Here is a 15,806-nt window from a genome sequence, read left to right as displayed (position 1 = left end):
CACATTTGCGTTTATACATTTAAAAAAAAAAGGCAACTTTCATCTTACATTTGCATTTGTACTACAAATTTGAAGATGAATCATCACAATGTTGTGCAGAGCTGTCAAGAAAGCATGCATGGATGCTTACTATTTAGGATAAAAAGTATAAATTGGTCACAGAGAATGTGATTACAACTTTATGGTTTATTTAACTCGCCACATAAATAATATTTACAATCGTTGACTGATATGGTCACTTTTATTAAGTGCTGGTGTCAATCTGACAACAATGTTCAGTGTTTTTTATATGTGACCCTGGACCACAAAACCAGTCATAAGGGTACATTTTTCGAAATTGAGTTTTAGGCATCATCTGATAGCTGAATAAATACGCTTTCCACTGATGTATGGTTTGTTATGATAGGACGATATTTGGCTGAGATACAACTATTTGAAAATCTGGAATCTGACGGTGCAAAACAATCGAAACATTGAGAAAATCGCCTTCAAATTTGTCCAAACGAAGTTCTTAGCAATGCGTATTACTAATCAAAAATTAAGTTTTGATATATTTACAGTAGGAAATTTACTAATTATCTTCATGAAACATGATCTTTACTTAATATAGTAATGATTTTTGGCATAAAAGAAAAATCTATCATTTTGATCCATACAATGTATTGTTGGCTATTGCTACAAACATACCCCAGCGACTTAAGACTGGCTTTGTGCTCAAGGGATTTAGATATGTTAAAATATAACACTGATATTTACACTAATATTAAGTAGAACATGACTGTGGGGACCATGATGCTCTTCCCTATTTCTGACAGATCATTCTTTGATTCTCCGATACAATCAAAACATATTAATATGAATAAAAATATAATAACATGGCCTGATATAATAAGCAGAACATGAACACTGATCCGTCAACGATTCGTTCTTTTGAATTTAATCTTTTCAATGATTTGATTGAACCGGTTCACAAAAAAGGTCTAAACTGACAATTCGTTCATATATCATGAATGAGACGGTACGAGTGGATCCCAAGTTAACATTATACTACTTAAATACTACTTTTAAAAAAAGGAGTTAAGTAGGCTACTTAGTCGAACAGTACACATTTTTACAAATAAAAAATATGTACGACTTGATTGTATAATAGTTTAAAACAAGTATTTATTTATATATTTTTTAAATTATAATGACATTACAATAAACATTCTTATTCATAATTCTAATTTAGAAAAAAAAATGCCTGAGTACTTGGATGCACCTATAAAAGCTGGTTTGCGATCCGCCATTAAACTAAAAGAAGATGAAGAAGAAGAAGAAGAACGCCTCGCAGGAATGTCAGGGATCACGTTATGATGTAATGACTGAATCTATTTTGTAACCAATGTTTGCAAAAACCGAGTCGATCTCCCCTCGCCGCAGTGCACGGTGAAAGTGTTCCGGTGGTGTCCGTTAGGGGGCAGTGGCGGGTGCGCGCGTATCCCGGCGACATTAGAAGAAGCAGGCGGAGTTCCGCACGCTTTAGGAGGGTTTTTAGCTGTTCGGGAATAAAAAGTGAAACTTTTCCGGCATCATGAACGGATCCGCACACAATGCGCCGAGCGTTGAAGATATTACGCTGAAAAGAGGCCCGGCTGGTAAGTGTGGCTCTCTTCGACTCCCCTGCTCTGTTGGAGCTGTTCAAACAGAGTTCATCCCGGCGGTTCGGTTCTGTTCTGCTGGGTCGGCCCGCTCCCGCAAGAAATGCTCACATAACTGGCGCCGTCAAACCGAATTGATAATCCGGTCCCAAATGTGCTCTGCAAACGGTCAGATCGGGTTTATTCAGAGGCGTTTGTGTTGTTATGAAAGCGAAAGTTCAGTTGAGATCAGGACCAGCACAATACGCCATCAGCATTATGAACCGACATATAAAAACGGACACATTTCTGATAGATTCAAGCACACTGTATTTGGTTGTTCAGGAGTGGTGTGTCTGGTCCTGGTCCTGGTCCATTAGTTCGGTTTCTGAGAGCTGACGGTCGCAGCTGCTTGTTGACTTTGATTAAACTGTTATATAATGCGTCGGTGTGTGACCTCTGCGAGGTCATGTAGTGGACTGCTTTGATAGCCGTGGACTTTGACTTGTGATTAAATAGTATGACTGTAAAACAATAACAGAGACGTCATCAACACTATAGGTCAAATTACTCTAATTACTCTAATAATACCAGACCCACCCCTATAGACAATCAAATTGTCAGTTTTGGAAAGAAAATGTAACTTTTTTTTTTTTTTTTAGTCCCCTATAAATTAAATGATATTTGGACACCTGTACTGAGATAATATTTAACACATGATCTTACAATAAATCAATATCTGGTGCAAAACTTTCCACTAGTTTGCAGTGACTCCTGACTGCTAAATTTAGATCTTTTTTTTTATTTTTTAATTCTTCAGATTCAGACGAGATGACTAACATTTCTTGCATTATACATAAATTAGGCCTAAATTATATTATTAGTAAATCATAGCTTTTGTGGTAGATATGAAATGTGTTGCACTGCAAGGATTGCATTTGACAGTGATATTTTCCATGTCTCTCGTTGTTTCTGTGTGTGTGGAATGAGACCCCTCTCTCTTAAGATGTTACGTCTGGCTGGGATCATGTCTGTTTCTTCCCCCTTCCCTCTTCTTCAGAAATCACATTAAGGCTGTCTGAATGTATTTCAGGCTCAGTTTAATCATGTAAGTAGTTCAAACATGCATTGTGTGTAACATCCTCTCTATCTCTGGCAGGTCTGGGGTTTAATATAGTGGGTGGAGTGGACCAGCAGTATATTATGAATGACAGTGGAATCTATGTGGCAAAAATCAAAGAAAGCGGAGCGGCTGCACTAGATGGACGTATGCAGGAGGGAGACAAAATTCTTGCGGTAAAACCACTGTAATTTACTGTACATAGTTAACAAATCGTACTCTACTAAAACTTAATGCTTGACAATCTCTATACTTAACTGTGAATCAATACTGCAGCTTCACTGTATAACAACGTGATACATGAGTGATTTATTGTAAATCAATATTCCTGTATTCCTGTGGATGACCCTATTCACCTTAAATGCAAATCTTTAGAATAATGATGCTACAGCATTGCACATTTTTTGTTGTTGTGTTACCAGAACATTTTTCACACAGTGGTGGCCAAAATTGTTAAAACACTTGGCATACAGCTACCTGCGATGAAAGGAATCTGCTGGAACATTGAAAATGATGGACTGGCCCCCTCAAAGTTCCGATCTCAGCCCCATCGAGCAAATTTGGGGCGAGTTGGAAAATAAAATGGACAGATCTATTATACATTCAAAGGAAAGCCTTTGTCTTGAGTTGGGATAACATTAGTGTTGAAGTTCTCAGGAAATACCGTATTGACCCGAATATAAGACGATGTTTTTTCCTTGGAAATACATCTGAAAAAACGCGGTCGTTTTATATTCAGGGTCTAGACTTTGACATGTCAATAATACACCCACAACAATAGGTGGCGCCAACAACGCATAAAACCAGCGTGCCATGAAATATGTAATGTAATGTGTGTTGTAAAGATCGCGAATGAAAACAAATGAAAAAGAAAAGCTTACAGCAGCATGATCGTGACTGTCATGTTAGCCTGATGGGACCAAACTTCCTCTGTAAGTGATTTTAAAACATAAGACAGTACCCAGATTTGAAGACTACAATAAGATTTCACGTCTACTGATAATAACATTTTGGTAGGCTACTATGAGTTGGATAACCTAATTGTTATATAATTCAGATGGGCTACCTGTTATTTCAATGGTATATCAAAATTTTCCAATGTCATTGTTGGTACATTTTACCAGTATTTACCATACTTTCAAAACAAAAATTAGAATTGGAAAAATATGCAATATGAAAATAATTTAAGAATAAATGTGTTTTACAGAGAGAGAACCACCCCCCCCCAAAAAAAACAAGATTTGTTTTTCAAAAAGCCTTTTCCAACAGGTACATCTGGAAAAAGGGGGGTCGTCTTATAATCAGGGTCGTCTTATATTCGGGACAATACGGTGTATTGACACGCTGCGAGAGAGATGTGCTGCTGTAATTGCTGCAAAAGGTGGACATTAGGGCTGAAATGATTAGTCGACATTATCGACAACGTCGACAATAAAAAATTGTCGACAAATATTTTTGTTGTCGAGTAATCGTTTGATCTCACATGACCTAATGCTAGAGCCTGCAAGCCTGCGGTTTGACCAGAATGTAATTCATTCCTCCTGGATGCAATTCTAGAGAAGAAAAGACACGCGACCCTGAGCAATAGCATCCAGCTGCAGCCCCGCAGACTCACCTCCGGCTAGACACCAGTGGATAGACAGCCTACGTCATTTCCATTTTCTCTGTCATTTCCGTTTCGCCGCTAATTTCCGTTTTTCCACAGCAATTTTATTTCCTATTTTCACCTTTGGATTGACATATATTTATTTTATATTTTCACCTCTGGATAGACAACATATTTAATTTATATTTTCACTTCTGGATAGACAACATATTTAATTTATATTTTCACCTATTGATAGACAGCATATTTATGTTCGGTTTTCACCAGTGGATAGACAGCATTCTTTCTGCATTGCACAATTTTAAAAGGGACACACATGTCTCTTACAGCCTGGGGCAGTTTTTTGACATTCACCACACCTAAAGCAAGAACAGATGTACAATATGATTAGAATGAGCATGTTTATATTTAACTATATTAGAGTACAAGTGTTGATTCAAGGCCAATACAGAAATGAAAAATTGATTAAAAACTTACTCTCCAGCCAAGCATAATGGGCCCGGTGTCTAAATTCTAGACTGCTCACCACATCCCTCAAGGCTGTACATGTTAATGACAGGGTAAGGTAGGCGGCATCTCCGTCTGAGAGGATCACCTCAAGACAAACCTCCTCCAAAACACTTTTTGGCATCTGAAGGCCAAATCAAATTTAGAGATGAACAATCCATGTACACAATTATTCATTCAATTTTTTTAAGGTTACCTGTAAAAGCAGGGAAGTGCCTGGATCCTTGTTGAAGAGATTAAATTACATATTGAGAAATCATATTTCCCCAGCAAACATGCTCAATGAATAACACATTTACAAAATACAGTGTAATGCTCTCTATAGTGATGCTTCAAATACATACCAAGGACTCAGGACGAGTCTCTAGCTTGCGGTGCTTCTCTGCCTTCTTGGTGTATGCATGTTCCTTAGAAACAATTAAATTCATAAAATGAAGGACAATGGTGAACTTATATCTACAATTTAATGTTGTTTAAAAAGGTACACTTGACACTGTAACAATAAATTACTCATAAATCTTGAATTGACACTTACTTGCATGACTTGTTCAAGTTTCCGTTTCCTTGGAATGCGGAAAACTGGCTGAAGTTTCCCCATAACCACAGCCTTTGCCATGTCTGTCCAGTGAGCAAACTTTCTAGCATGCCTGCAAACAGGGACAATAATTCCATGGCACCAGCCCATGTATATACTGTATAAATATAAACTGAAAATAACTTTTGTAAACATGTGCAGGTAGGGGCAGAATGGCAGTATATATATATATATATATATATATATATATGCATGCAGCAGACTTTGTGAAAATATTTTTCAAACATCAGGCAAATATTTTTTAAACATCAGGCATTTACACTACTTAAAGTGTAAAAGTACTACTTCAACAAAAAAACATAGCTAACTATAGCTAGCAAACTCTCGTGTGCATAGACAACCTAGCATTTTAGACTATTCTCTGCCAAGACTGTTCTGAGATCTCGTTAACTGGGTACAATCTTCACACATCCAAGTGAAAAAAAACGTATTTACAATATTAAATCATACCACTCAAAGAACGATTTAATTGGAAAATCTATTGTAGCAACCTAACGTTAACTGTTAGCTCTAGAATTGAGGCACACCAGAGTTCACTAATACCTTTAAAAAACACGACACAGTAACTTGAAAACAAGACGATTTTTTTTTACTAGCTAGTTTGTGCATTTGAATTCTGACATGACCTATAAATCATCGACAGTTTATTATTTTTTCTTACCGCTGACATCTGCATGGCGCGTCAAATTTGAAAAGTGAATGATGATACGGAAATGACGTCTGCTGTCCATCCACTGGTGTCCAGCCACTGGTGTCTAGCAAGAAGTGAGTCTGCGGGGCTGCAGCTGGATGCCTCTCACCCTGAGCGGCGTTTGATGAATATGTAATATATTGCGCGCTTTCCTCTCAGTAACAAAATAAACACAACAAAAACTGACAGCAGTGTGAAAGCAGCAGTTAAAAATGCATCTGATTACAACGATGTGGATGTTTGCATGAGCTCTGCTTTTCAGTACTCAAGTAAAGTCCGGTCACATCATGTTTATTTATAGCCTTAAATCAAGCAGCTTTACGGTATTAAACATGAAAACCAGAGTCAGTGTCGCTTTCAGTTAGAATTACAACTTGATTTTCTGAAATAAAGCAGCTCTCCAGTGTGCAGCTAGCTAATGATAAAATGTTTTTATTAGTGGGGAAAAAATATTTAATTGAAGTGATAGTTTGTTTTATAGAAATCAAAGCTTGATCTAGCTCAGGACTGTTTTGGTTATCATAACCCTATACGGTAGGCTATTTTAAGACATTATGTTTTGAATAAAATAGTTTATCCAAAGCATCTCATCACTTACCTTTATTTTGATTCTTATCACTTACTAAAGGAGATGTTAGGCAGAATGATGTGTTACTTTTCCATGTAGCTAATTAAATGGTGAGAGAGTGTCTCTGTCTGTCATCTCATTTTGTGTGCCAAATACATCTATTTGTATAATGAATTGGTAACACTTTAACTAATGTTAACAAATGATATCTTATTGTAATGTATTAATTAACATGAATGAACAATGAACAATACATTTATTAAATTCATGTATTAATCTTTGCTAATGTTGGTTAATAAAAATACAGCTATTCATTGTTTGTTCATGTTAGTTCACAGTGCATTTACCAATGTTAAAAAACACAACTTGTGATTTTTGTAAATGCATTAGTAAATGCTAAAATTAACATTAACCAAGATTAATAAATGCTGTAGAAGTATTGTTCATTCTTAGTTAACTAATGTTAACCAATGAACCTTATTGTAAAGTGTTACCAATTAATTGTAATTACATAATATGCTTTTCTAAAGCTGAAGTGACCTTTATTTATGTTAGAATATGTATAACTTAATATTTTAACTACCGTAATTGCAAAAGCTGAATAATCAATCAATCAAAGGCTACTGATTAATCAATGAAATAATCGACGATTAGTCGTTCTAATAATTGTTAGATTAATCGATTATCAAAATGATCGTTTGTTTCAGCCCTAGTGGACATACCAAATATAAAAATAAAAAGTGGAAAAAACGGTACAACTCACTTCATCTGATATTTGTTGTGCTCGGAGCAACCATAATGTTTCATGAACATTATGAAATGAAATCATGTTTAGGAGGCAAAAAAAGTCCATATTTTCAGATCTGTCAATTCATCTGTGTTCTAACAATTTTGGCCACCACTGTATGTGCATGTTTATTTGTATATGTGTGTGTACATTTTTTTCAAAGATTTGTAACTGTTTTTAAATATTTAGTAATATGATGCCAATATTGTAAAAAATTATTACAATAATTAACTGTTTTCTATTTTAAAATGCAATTTATTCCTGAGGTGTCACAGCTAGGGATGTGTACGGAGAACCGGTATTTTTTTGGACCTGTACATAATTGGGGCAATACCGGACTGCCGATAAGCTTAAGGACAAACGATACTGTTATCGATACTTGCGTTGTTTTATATCCGTATACTTCAATGTTAACGACGAATTAGAAGCTGCTGCTTGTCTTTTTTCTTCACTGAATGATGTGGCCGTCGTTTGCTCGATGTGGGCGTGCGCGGTGCGTGTTTGTGTGCAATCAGTGGCTGCAAGAGTGAAACGTTAGGAAGTGTGGGCTCACGTTACAAAACTAAGTGACAGCAGTGTCAGATGCAATATATGTAATAGTGAACAAAGGAGGCAACACTAGTAATATAATGAAACATTTTCTAACAAAACACAACATGCAATCTTGTAAACACTCTCAAGCAATGCGCTGTATTTACTCTCCCGGCTCCGGGTCCAACCGCAACTCACCAGACACATTCACATCATGTTGATTCAGCGGTGTAGTTACACTCACGAGACACTGCACTTATTCGCAATCACAAAAGTACATTATTTGCGTGTGCTAAAGCCTTGCCGGTTAAACATTTCTTTCATGTGCTGCTCGTTACACCTGAAGCATGTGTACACTAAAAGACCTGTCAAACAGCACCTGATTACTTAGTTATCGTCTGATTGTGCTAATACTGTCAAAAACACACACGGTTTACATAGAAACACAGTTATGTCTAAAGTGAAAGTAAACATTTGAGGGAGAAACGGATGCATTCTCTTAAAGGGACAGAACTAAACATGCTGCCGATTGTCATTAAAGGTAGTTCACCCTAAAATTAATATTCTGTCATTATTTACTCATTGTCTTCTTGTACCAAATGTGTAGGGGTGTCCCCGACTAAGGATTTTCATAGTCGAATCGGAATTTTCGAATCTTGCTGACAGTCGACTGATAGTCGAATCATATGTTTTGGGGGCGGGGCAAAATACATTACTAAGAGTCAAGTCAGATATTCGACAGCCATAAATACTGACGTTAACACGCAGGGAAAATGTGTAATGGACGCCTGGCAGATACAAACGGAGTGAATAATGTTTTATGCTTTGATTAAAAGATAGTTTAACATTAAACGTCAGCGAAACCCTAAGAATTCACAACATTTTTTACAATAGTGCTCTCATTATAACGTTATGTAGGCTATATGACAGTTATTAATGTTCTGCATTTCTGTTTTGAGCTGCGCGCGCTGAATGGCAAGTAGAATGAAGCATTTGATAGCAGGTTTTTAATCAATGGGATTTAACTCATTTATCTCATATAGAATACGCTTCATTATTTATACAACATAACGTTAATATAACAATGTATAGGCTATCTGCACAAAACGCCCCGATGCATGAACATGTCTGCGTCTGAGCGGCTCTGAATGAACTCCTTTTGTGGACGCGTTCTTCACGCAACAACGTGCATAAACACGGGAACTAAACTCTAAAAATTCACAGTGTTTTATCATAATAGTGTTCTCATTATGTTATGTGTATATGACAGTCCCAGTCCCAGTCATTAATATTCGCGCTGAAGAGATAATCACCGTACAACGAAGCGCTTTACTGCAGCATAACTCAACCAAATGCATCTTATACGAGATAAATAATATACAGGATATATATAAACCGGCTGAAATGTTTTGAAATCACTTGTATTCTACCTGATCGACAAAAATCCAGTCTTTCGCTCTGCCTGTGTCAATTTGAGTCTTGTTAAAGTTTTAAATCCTTGCCGCCAAGATGCTCCTCTGTCGGTCACGGATTATGGAAAGTGAAACTTACATCTATAGGGGTGGTTGGATTTATTCAGGCACATTAAAATATTTATCAAAAACTGTTTTTCTTTTCAGATTCTTATTTACAGCATTATCACAATAGGCTGTATATTAACTTATTGGGAGAAACACGGTAGTTCCATGTGAAATCAGACATTGAGCACCCCCATATAACCAAAATGGCATGACCATAACACCCCGCGAATATTCGACTGAGAGATTCGAATCGTCGACTATTCGGGGTCACCCCTACAAATGTGTATTATTTTTTTTTTTTCTCGTGCTGAACACCAAAGAAGATATTTTGAAGAATGTGGGTAACCAAACAGTTGCTGGTCCCCACTGACTTTGATAGTAGGAAAAAAAAACAAAAAAACATGGAAGTCACTGGGGACCAGCAACTGTTTGGTTTCCCACATTCTTCAAAATAGCTTTTGTGTTCAACAGAAGAAAGAAACTCATTCAGGTTTTAAACAACTTGAGAGTGAGTAAATGATGACACAATTTTCATTTATGGGTGGACTATTCCTTTAATGTTAATAAAATAAAACACAAAGAGAAAAATAACTCCCTGCTCTTGAAGAACTTTAATACAGTTGCTAAAGTTCAGCAGTAATAAAATAACTTGACATTTTCAACAACTTCTCACATCTCATCTTTTTGCACCAAATAGTATCGATAAGTACCGATATTGATAAAATGTAAACGATACCCATCCTTAGTCAAAGCTGAATTTTAAGCAGCTATTACCTAGAAATATTACTTCAGATATCATTCTGATTTGCTGCTGATGCATCTTTTTCTGCATTCTTTGATGAATAGTAACATCTTTACTGTCACTTTTCATCAATTTAATTAATACTTGTTGACAAAAAAAAACTAACTTATCAACCCCAAATATTTGAACAAAATAGTGTATATACAAAATATTAAGGAAAATAAGTCTTGATATGACTACTTTAAAATGAGTAGTGTAAATTTGATTTGTTTTTTTTTTTTGTTTTTTTTTTGTGTAGATAAATGGCCTGAAGTTGGACAATCTGTCTCACAGTGAAGCAGTGGAGCTGTTTCGGTCTGCAGGGGAAGATGTGCATCTTCGCGTACAGCAGCGAGTAAGTACTGCAGGCTATGGTGATCGTGATGTTGATAACATCTCTGAGAATTGCCAGTAAATTAATCCGCTTCTCTGACGTGTGTTTGTCTACAGCCTATCGTGCAGAACGGCCCCACCAGCTCTCGTGCCGATGGAGAATCTTCATCTGCTTTTGGCACATGGACAATGTATACTATTGCTGCCCTGGCAGTAATAACAGCAGCAGGTTTCATTGCTTACAAACGGCTTCAGCTGCACCCCCGGGGGTCCCGGGGCCCGTTTTAACCCATCACATGATTACATGACATTTTACAGACTAAATCTTTTTTTTTTTTTCTTTTTTTTTTTGAACTGTTTCTGCTGAGGGCCCAAACATTAACAGGGAGCGAAAATGAAAACCAGTTAATGTTAGCAGAACATGCAGATTTTCTTTAATTGTTTATACCATGTTATGACCACACACTTGTTGCTGTAACAGGTTTTCACAATTCATTTGGTGATAATCATTGGCGCTTAACCAGAATTCCCAGCATGCCTGATGACATTGCATGGTGGAATAAGGGAACAGGGATGATGAGCACAGTGTTTGGATCAAGAGCTGCAGAAATCTTCAAAATCTGAATTAGACAGAGGGGCCACAGGCAGGAGACAGAGGCCGAGGTGGAACTGTTTCTGGGCAGAAGACAGGCCCACAGAGGAGTGAGTTTTCTCATCTTGTACCTCCAGAGTGCTGGAATGAGCCTGAGGTGTGCCATTCGATTTTTTTGAGGTCTTCTCAGGTACCTGCTTGTGCAAGAGTATGTTTGAAAGTGTGCATGATGTGAATGGAGCTAACTTTTTTTCATTTTTAATACTTTAATTTCTCACTCATCCAAGTTCAGACATGCAGGATGCATTTCTGTGGCTGCAGTAGCGATGGGGGAAGTGAAGTCATTTGAATTGTTTATTTTCCATCAGAGCTTGGCCTTATATTTGCTCTTCCTCCCTCAGGGGAAAAAAAATAGAGGTGGCACTTGTTAGAATTCACAATCAGAATGAAATATTGTTGATATTGTATGTGGCTTGTGTTTCTGGAATTGTCTACACTAATGGTTTTCTGCACCTCTTTCAACTCGTGCCTTGCCACATTGAGCTGCTGGTCTCAGTGCTGCTCCCTGTCTGCAGTTTTAGGGGCGGCAGCTTGTGCTGTTTCTGTAATATCTGTTCTGTAACTGACAAATGTGTGTTTGTGGTATCATGGCGGTTCTTCTCCAGGTCTGTGTGGATGAAACCACGTGTAAAGTCTTCATGAAATGCTCATTCACCTTTCACAGTTAGAATAATGTTGCCATTCACATGCATCATGCATACACATTTATGTCTATGTGCTTCTCAGTGTGTGAAATGTGTATATAATAAAACCAATTCAGATGGCTCAAAAGAATGTGATGACACTTCATCTATGTGTGCCTTTTTTACATTAAGTTGTATTAAAAAAAATAAAATGAATAATAGTATTTATAAACATTACTTTCCGGACATACATTTTAATACAAACAATATCAACATGTTTTTTAAACAAAACAAAAAATAATTTATCAACAAAATTCAGTCTCTTAGTCAATCAGTGCGTTACTTAAACTCTTCTAGCCCCCTGCTGCATGTGTGGCAGAGCTAAATATAATTGATATTCAAACTATATTCATTAAGATGTGAATGGATTTTTTAAAACTATATGGCTACTCTTTTTTTTTTTTTTTTTTTTTTTTTTTCATTGTTCTCTTAGGATCTCCTCCCATCTGTGGATCCCTTTTAATTTTCTGTCTATATTTCCATGTCCTCTCTCTTCCACTAATTTCTCTCCCTCAATACTTTGTCTCAAAACCAAAGTATCACATTTTATACTTATTTTCATGACACTTTATAACAGTACAAGTTTTCTGTAAAAACATAGAAAATAGTTTAATTAATGATATTATTGCATTTAAGAACACTGAAAATGATCAAAAAAGAACAAAAAGGAGTTCAATGAATCGTACAGGCGTCACACCGAAGGACATTTTCTGTCACACCATAGGACGTTTCAGCCTTTTTCTGACAATTAATGACCTTGCTGTTCTGAGCTAACCTGTCATTAGTGGTAAACAAGACACGTTTGCATAATTTTCCATGATTATAGTTTAACATGCAGTTTTTAATTAAAAAATATAATTTAGGGGTGTCACACCAAAGGACAACAAAACATAACACTTTTGTAGTGGTTCCAAAAAAGTTAAATATTTGAACAATTCTGAGACAAAAATTGACCATATGCAGATGTCATTGGCTTCACAGGGGGCTTCAGTAACATGATCATGAATGGGGTCCTTCAGCTAAATAAAGTTTTCTCTGGAATTGGCCGATATAAAATCAGGATATGGAGTCACACCAGAGGACATAGTTTTCAGATACAAAATGTATCAAGTTCCTACGCTTTCAGAAATATATGGAAGAAAACAATTATTGCCATTTACTAAAATAGACACTTGTACAATTGTGCCGGAGGTATTTATTAACATTTTTATGCTTTTCTTTTTCATTTATAAAAGTTCTATTTTATTGAATTTATTGAAGACAGTCACACTATAGGACAATTTTGAGATTTGGCTCAAATTTAAAAAAAAAAAAAAATCGAATAACACTGCAGCTTTTATGATAACAGGTCCATGTAGGACAAAGAAATTTTTAACCATTTACTGCATTTTAAATAATGACAATATTAATTATATTCATTTTTATCTTGTGGGACAGTGAAAATGCCATGTCACATCAACAACCCATATATACAGTATGTATACTATATATATATATATATATATATAAAATGTATATTTGTAAATAAAAAGGCCACGTACGTAGACCTGTTCAACTGCTCGTTAATGAAAATATTTAATCAGCCAATCACACGGCAGCAGCTCAGTGCATTTAGCAATGTAGACATGGTCAAAACAATCAAACTGAGTATCAGAATGGGGAAGAAATGTGATTTAAGTTACTTTTAATGTGGCATGGTTGTTGGTATGCCACCATAACCATGACTATTGTCTGCAGATTCAAAATATTTTGTACTGTGAAAAACCTACAAGCTTTCTTTGGCTCATCAATTTCTTTTGTTAGGGATTGATGAAATGCAGAGAATTCTCTGTATCTCTGTCCCATTCAGATGATTGACTCTGATAACATGCTGTCTGTGTGAGTGGATGGACTGCTGCTGTCTCTCTGTCTAAATGGATAGACTGCTGTCTCTCTGTCTGCTCTCTGAGAGCGGAAGCAGATGCCTTTGACAAATGAGTACTGGTATGTGCATGTTTGTGTGTGTCTATGTCGGTGTGTGTATTAGTCCTCCTCATCAGAAATCAATACACTCAAAGGCAGCATTGGCTGAATGCACTTAAAGTAGGAGAGAGAGACAAAAGAGAATGATAATGCAGTACTTCCTCCAGAGTCTAATATTACATTACACCACATGGCTGAGACAGAAAGGGTGGTGGCATCAGCATAATTAATGATACGGGCTATTTACAATAAGCATTTGGGTTATTTACAACATTTAAAACAAAGATTGGGGATTCAGTATGGGATATTTACAACCATTTTGAGATAAGGAAATATATTAAATACACTGTGAGTCATTATGTATAATCAGCACCTGCTAAATGACAGTTAAAGACTCTGCTCTTTAATGATGTTTTACTATTTAAATGCTACAGCTACATGGCTAAAATATGTCTCCTGTATGTGCTTACTGTACTCTTGAGAACATTTCTGCTGACAATTTAGGAGAATGGGATGTCGATTCAAAAGCACATAGGAAGCACATACTGTAAGCCCAACAGAGCAATATTGCTCAGACACCATCAATCAAATACTAAACCTACACTGTTAGACATTTCAAAGGGTTTTTACAGTAACTTACTGGCAACACTGAACCTACTGAACCTCTCAAATCGTGTCAATTCAAATGTAAGAAATGAGGAAAATAAAACAACCTCAATAGAATGGCGCCAAAGAGGCCGTTACAGCAAATACAGTAGTATACAGCAATTTTTAAAAATACAGTAAGTCTCTGTATGTCACAGAAAATTCCCATGATGCAAAGGGTTTTACAGTTATTTACTGTAAAGGGAATTTGCAGTATTATACTGGGTGATATACAGTAAATAACTGCAGAAATGACAGAAATGTCTAACAGTGTAGATGAAGGCAGACAGCCTTGCCATGTTAATACTTAAATTTGAGTGTAAGTGTGGCTAATCAAACATCATAGGTGACACTGAAATGCAGCAAACATTAATAACTAAAAATACTATATAAATCCCTCCATTCTGCATATCTGATAGTAAAAATAAGAAGAATCCAAAATACAAGGTGATTTTTACTTTTATGCACTGTTTATTTTTATACACTGTTTATATATATATATATATATATATATAGTGGGGCAAAAAAGTATTTAGTCAGCCACCAATTGTGCAAGTTCTCCCACTTAAAAAGATGAGAGAGGCCTGTCATTTTCATCATAGGTATACCTCAACTATGAGAGACAAAATGAGAAAAAAAAAATCCAGAAAATCACTGCAATAGGTAAGCAGCTTGGTGTGAAGAAATCAACTGTGGGAGCAATTATTAGAAAATGGAAGACATACAAGACCACTGATAATCTCCCTCGATCTGGGGCTCCACGCAAGATCTCACCCGTGGGGTCAAAATGATCACAAGAACTGTGAGCAAAATCCCAGAACCACACGGGGACCTAGTGAATGACCTGCAGAGAGCTGGGACCAAAGTAACAAAGGCCTCAAATCCTGCAGTGCCAGACGTGTCCCCCTGCTTAAGCCAGTACATGTCCGGGCCCGTCTGAAGTTTGCTAGAGAGCATTTGGATGATCCAGAAGAGGATTGGGAGAATGTCATATGGTCAGATGAAACCAAAATAGAACTTTTTGGTAAAAACTCAACTTGTCGTGTTTGGAGGAGAAAGAATGCTGAGTTGCATCCAAAGAACACCATACCTACTGTGAAGCATGGGGGTGGAAACATCATGCTTTGGGGCTGTTTTTCTGCAAAGGGACCAGGACGACTGATCCGTGTAAACGAAAGAATGAATGGGGCCATGTATCGTGAGATT

General features: G+C 36.5%; 2 protein-coding genes across 4 annotated transcripts; one reads left to right on the top strand and one right to left on the bottom strand.

Moving 5' to 3' along the window:
* Positions 1 to 1,314: 1,314 nt before the first annotated feature.
* synj2bp (synaptojanin 2 binding protein) lies at positions 1,315 to 12,089 on the top strand. Its single transcript, XM_058795395.1, has 4 exons — positions 1,315 to 1,637; positions 2,779 to 2,915; positions 10,585 to 10,680; positions 10,776 to 12,089. Exons 1-4 carry the CDS (start codon positions 1,574 to 1,576, stop codon positions 10,944 to 10,946), a joined length of 468 nt encoding a protein of 155 aa, XP_058651378.1. The 5' UTR covers positions 1,315 to 1,573; the 3' UTR covers positions 10,947 to 12,089.
* Positions 2,940 to 9,869, bottom strand: LOC131552027 (uncharacterized). Of its 3 annotated transcripts, none has more exons than XM_058795393.1 (7): positions 9,455 to 9,869; positions 6,109 to 6,248; positions 5,388 to 5,499; positions 5,197 to 5,259; positions 5,049 to 5,075; positions 4,823 to 4,976; positions 2,940 to 4,704 (listed from the first exon to the last, which is right to left on the bottom strand). In XM_058795393.1, the coding sequence occupies exons 3-7, from the start codon at positions 5,466 to 5,468 to the stop codon at positions 4,574 to 4,576; spliced, it is 456 nt and encodes a 151-aa protein (XP_058651376.1). In that variant the 5' UTR covers positions 5,469 to 5,499; positions 6,109 to 6,248; positions 9,455 to 9,869; the 3' UTR covers positions 2,940 to 4,573. The 3 variants fall into 3 exon arrangements, with proteins under 3 accessions (XP_058651376.1, XP_058651374.1, XP_058651375.1); XM_058795391.1 differs by lacking the exon at positions 9,455 to 9,869 and adding an exon at positions 8,223 to 8,248; XM_058795392.1 differs by lacking the exons at positions 5,049 to 5,075; positions 9,455 to 9,869 and adding an exon at positions 8,223 to 8,248.
* Positions 12,090 to 15,806: the final 3,717 nt, after the last annotated feature.

This window comes from Onychostoma macrolepis, chromosome 13 (assembly GCF_012432095.1).
Source record: "Onychostoma macrolepis isolate SWU-2019 chromosome 13, ASM1243209v1, whole genome shotgun sequence".
Lineage (NCBI taxonomy): Eukaryota > Metazoa > Chordata > Actinopteri > Cypriniformes > Cyprinidae > Onychostoma > Onychostoma macrolepis.
The sequence above is the reverse complement of the archived record's forward strand: the minus strand, read 5'-3'. Positions and strand labels throughout refer to the sequence as shown.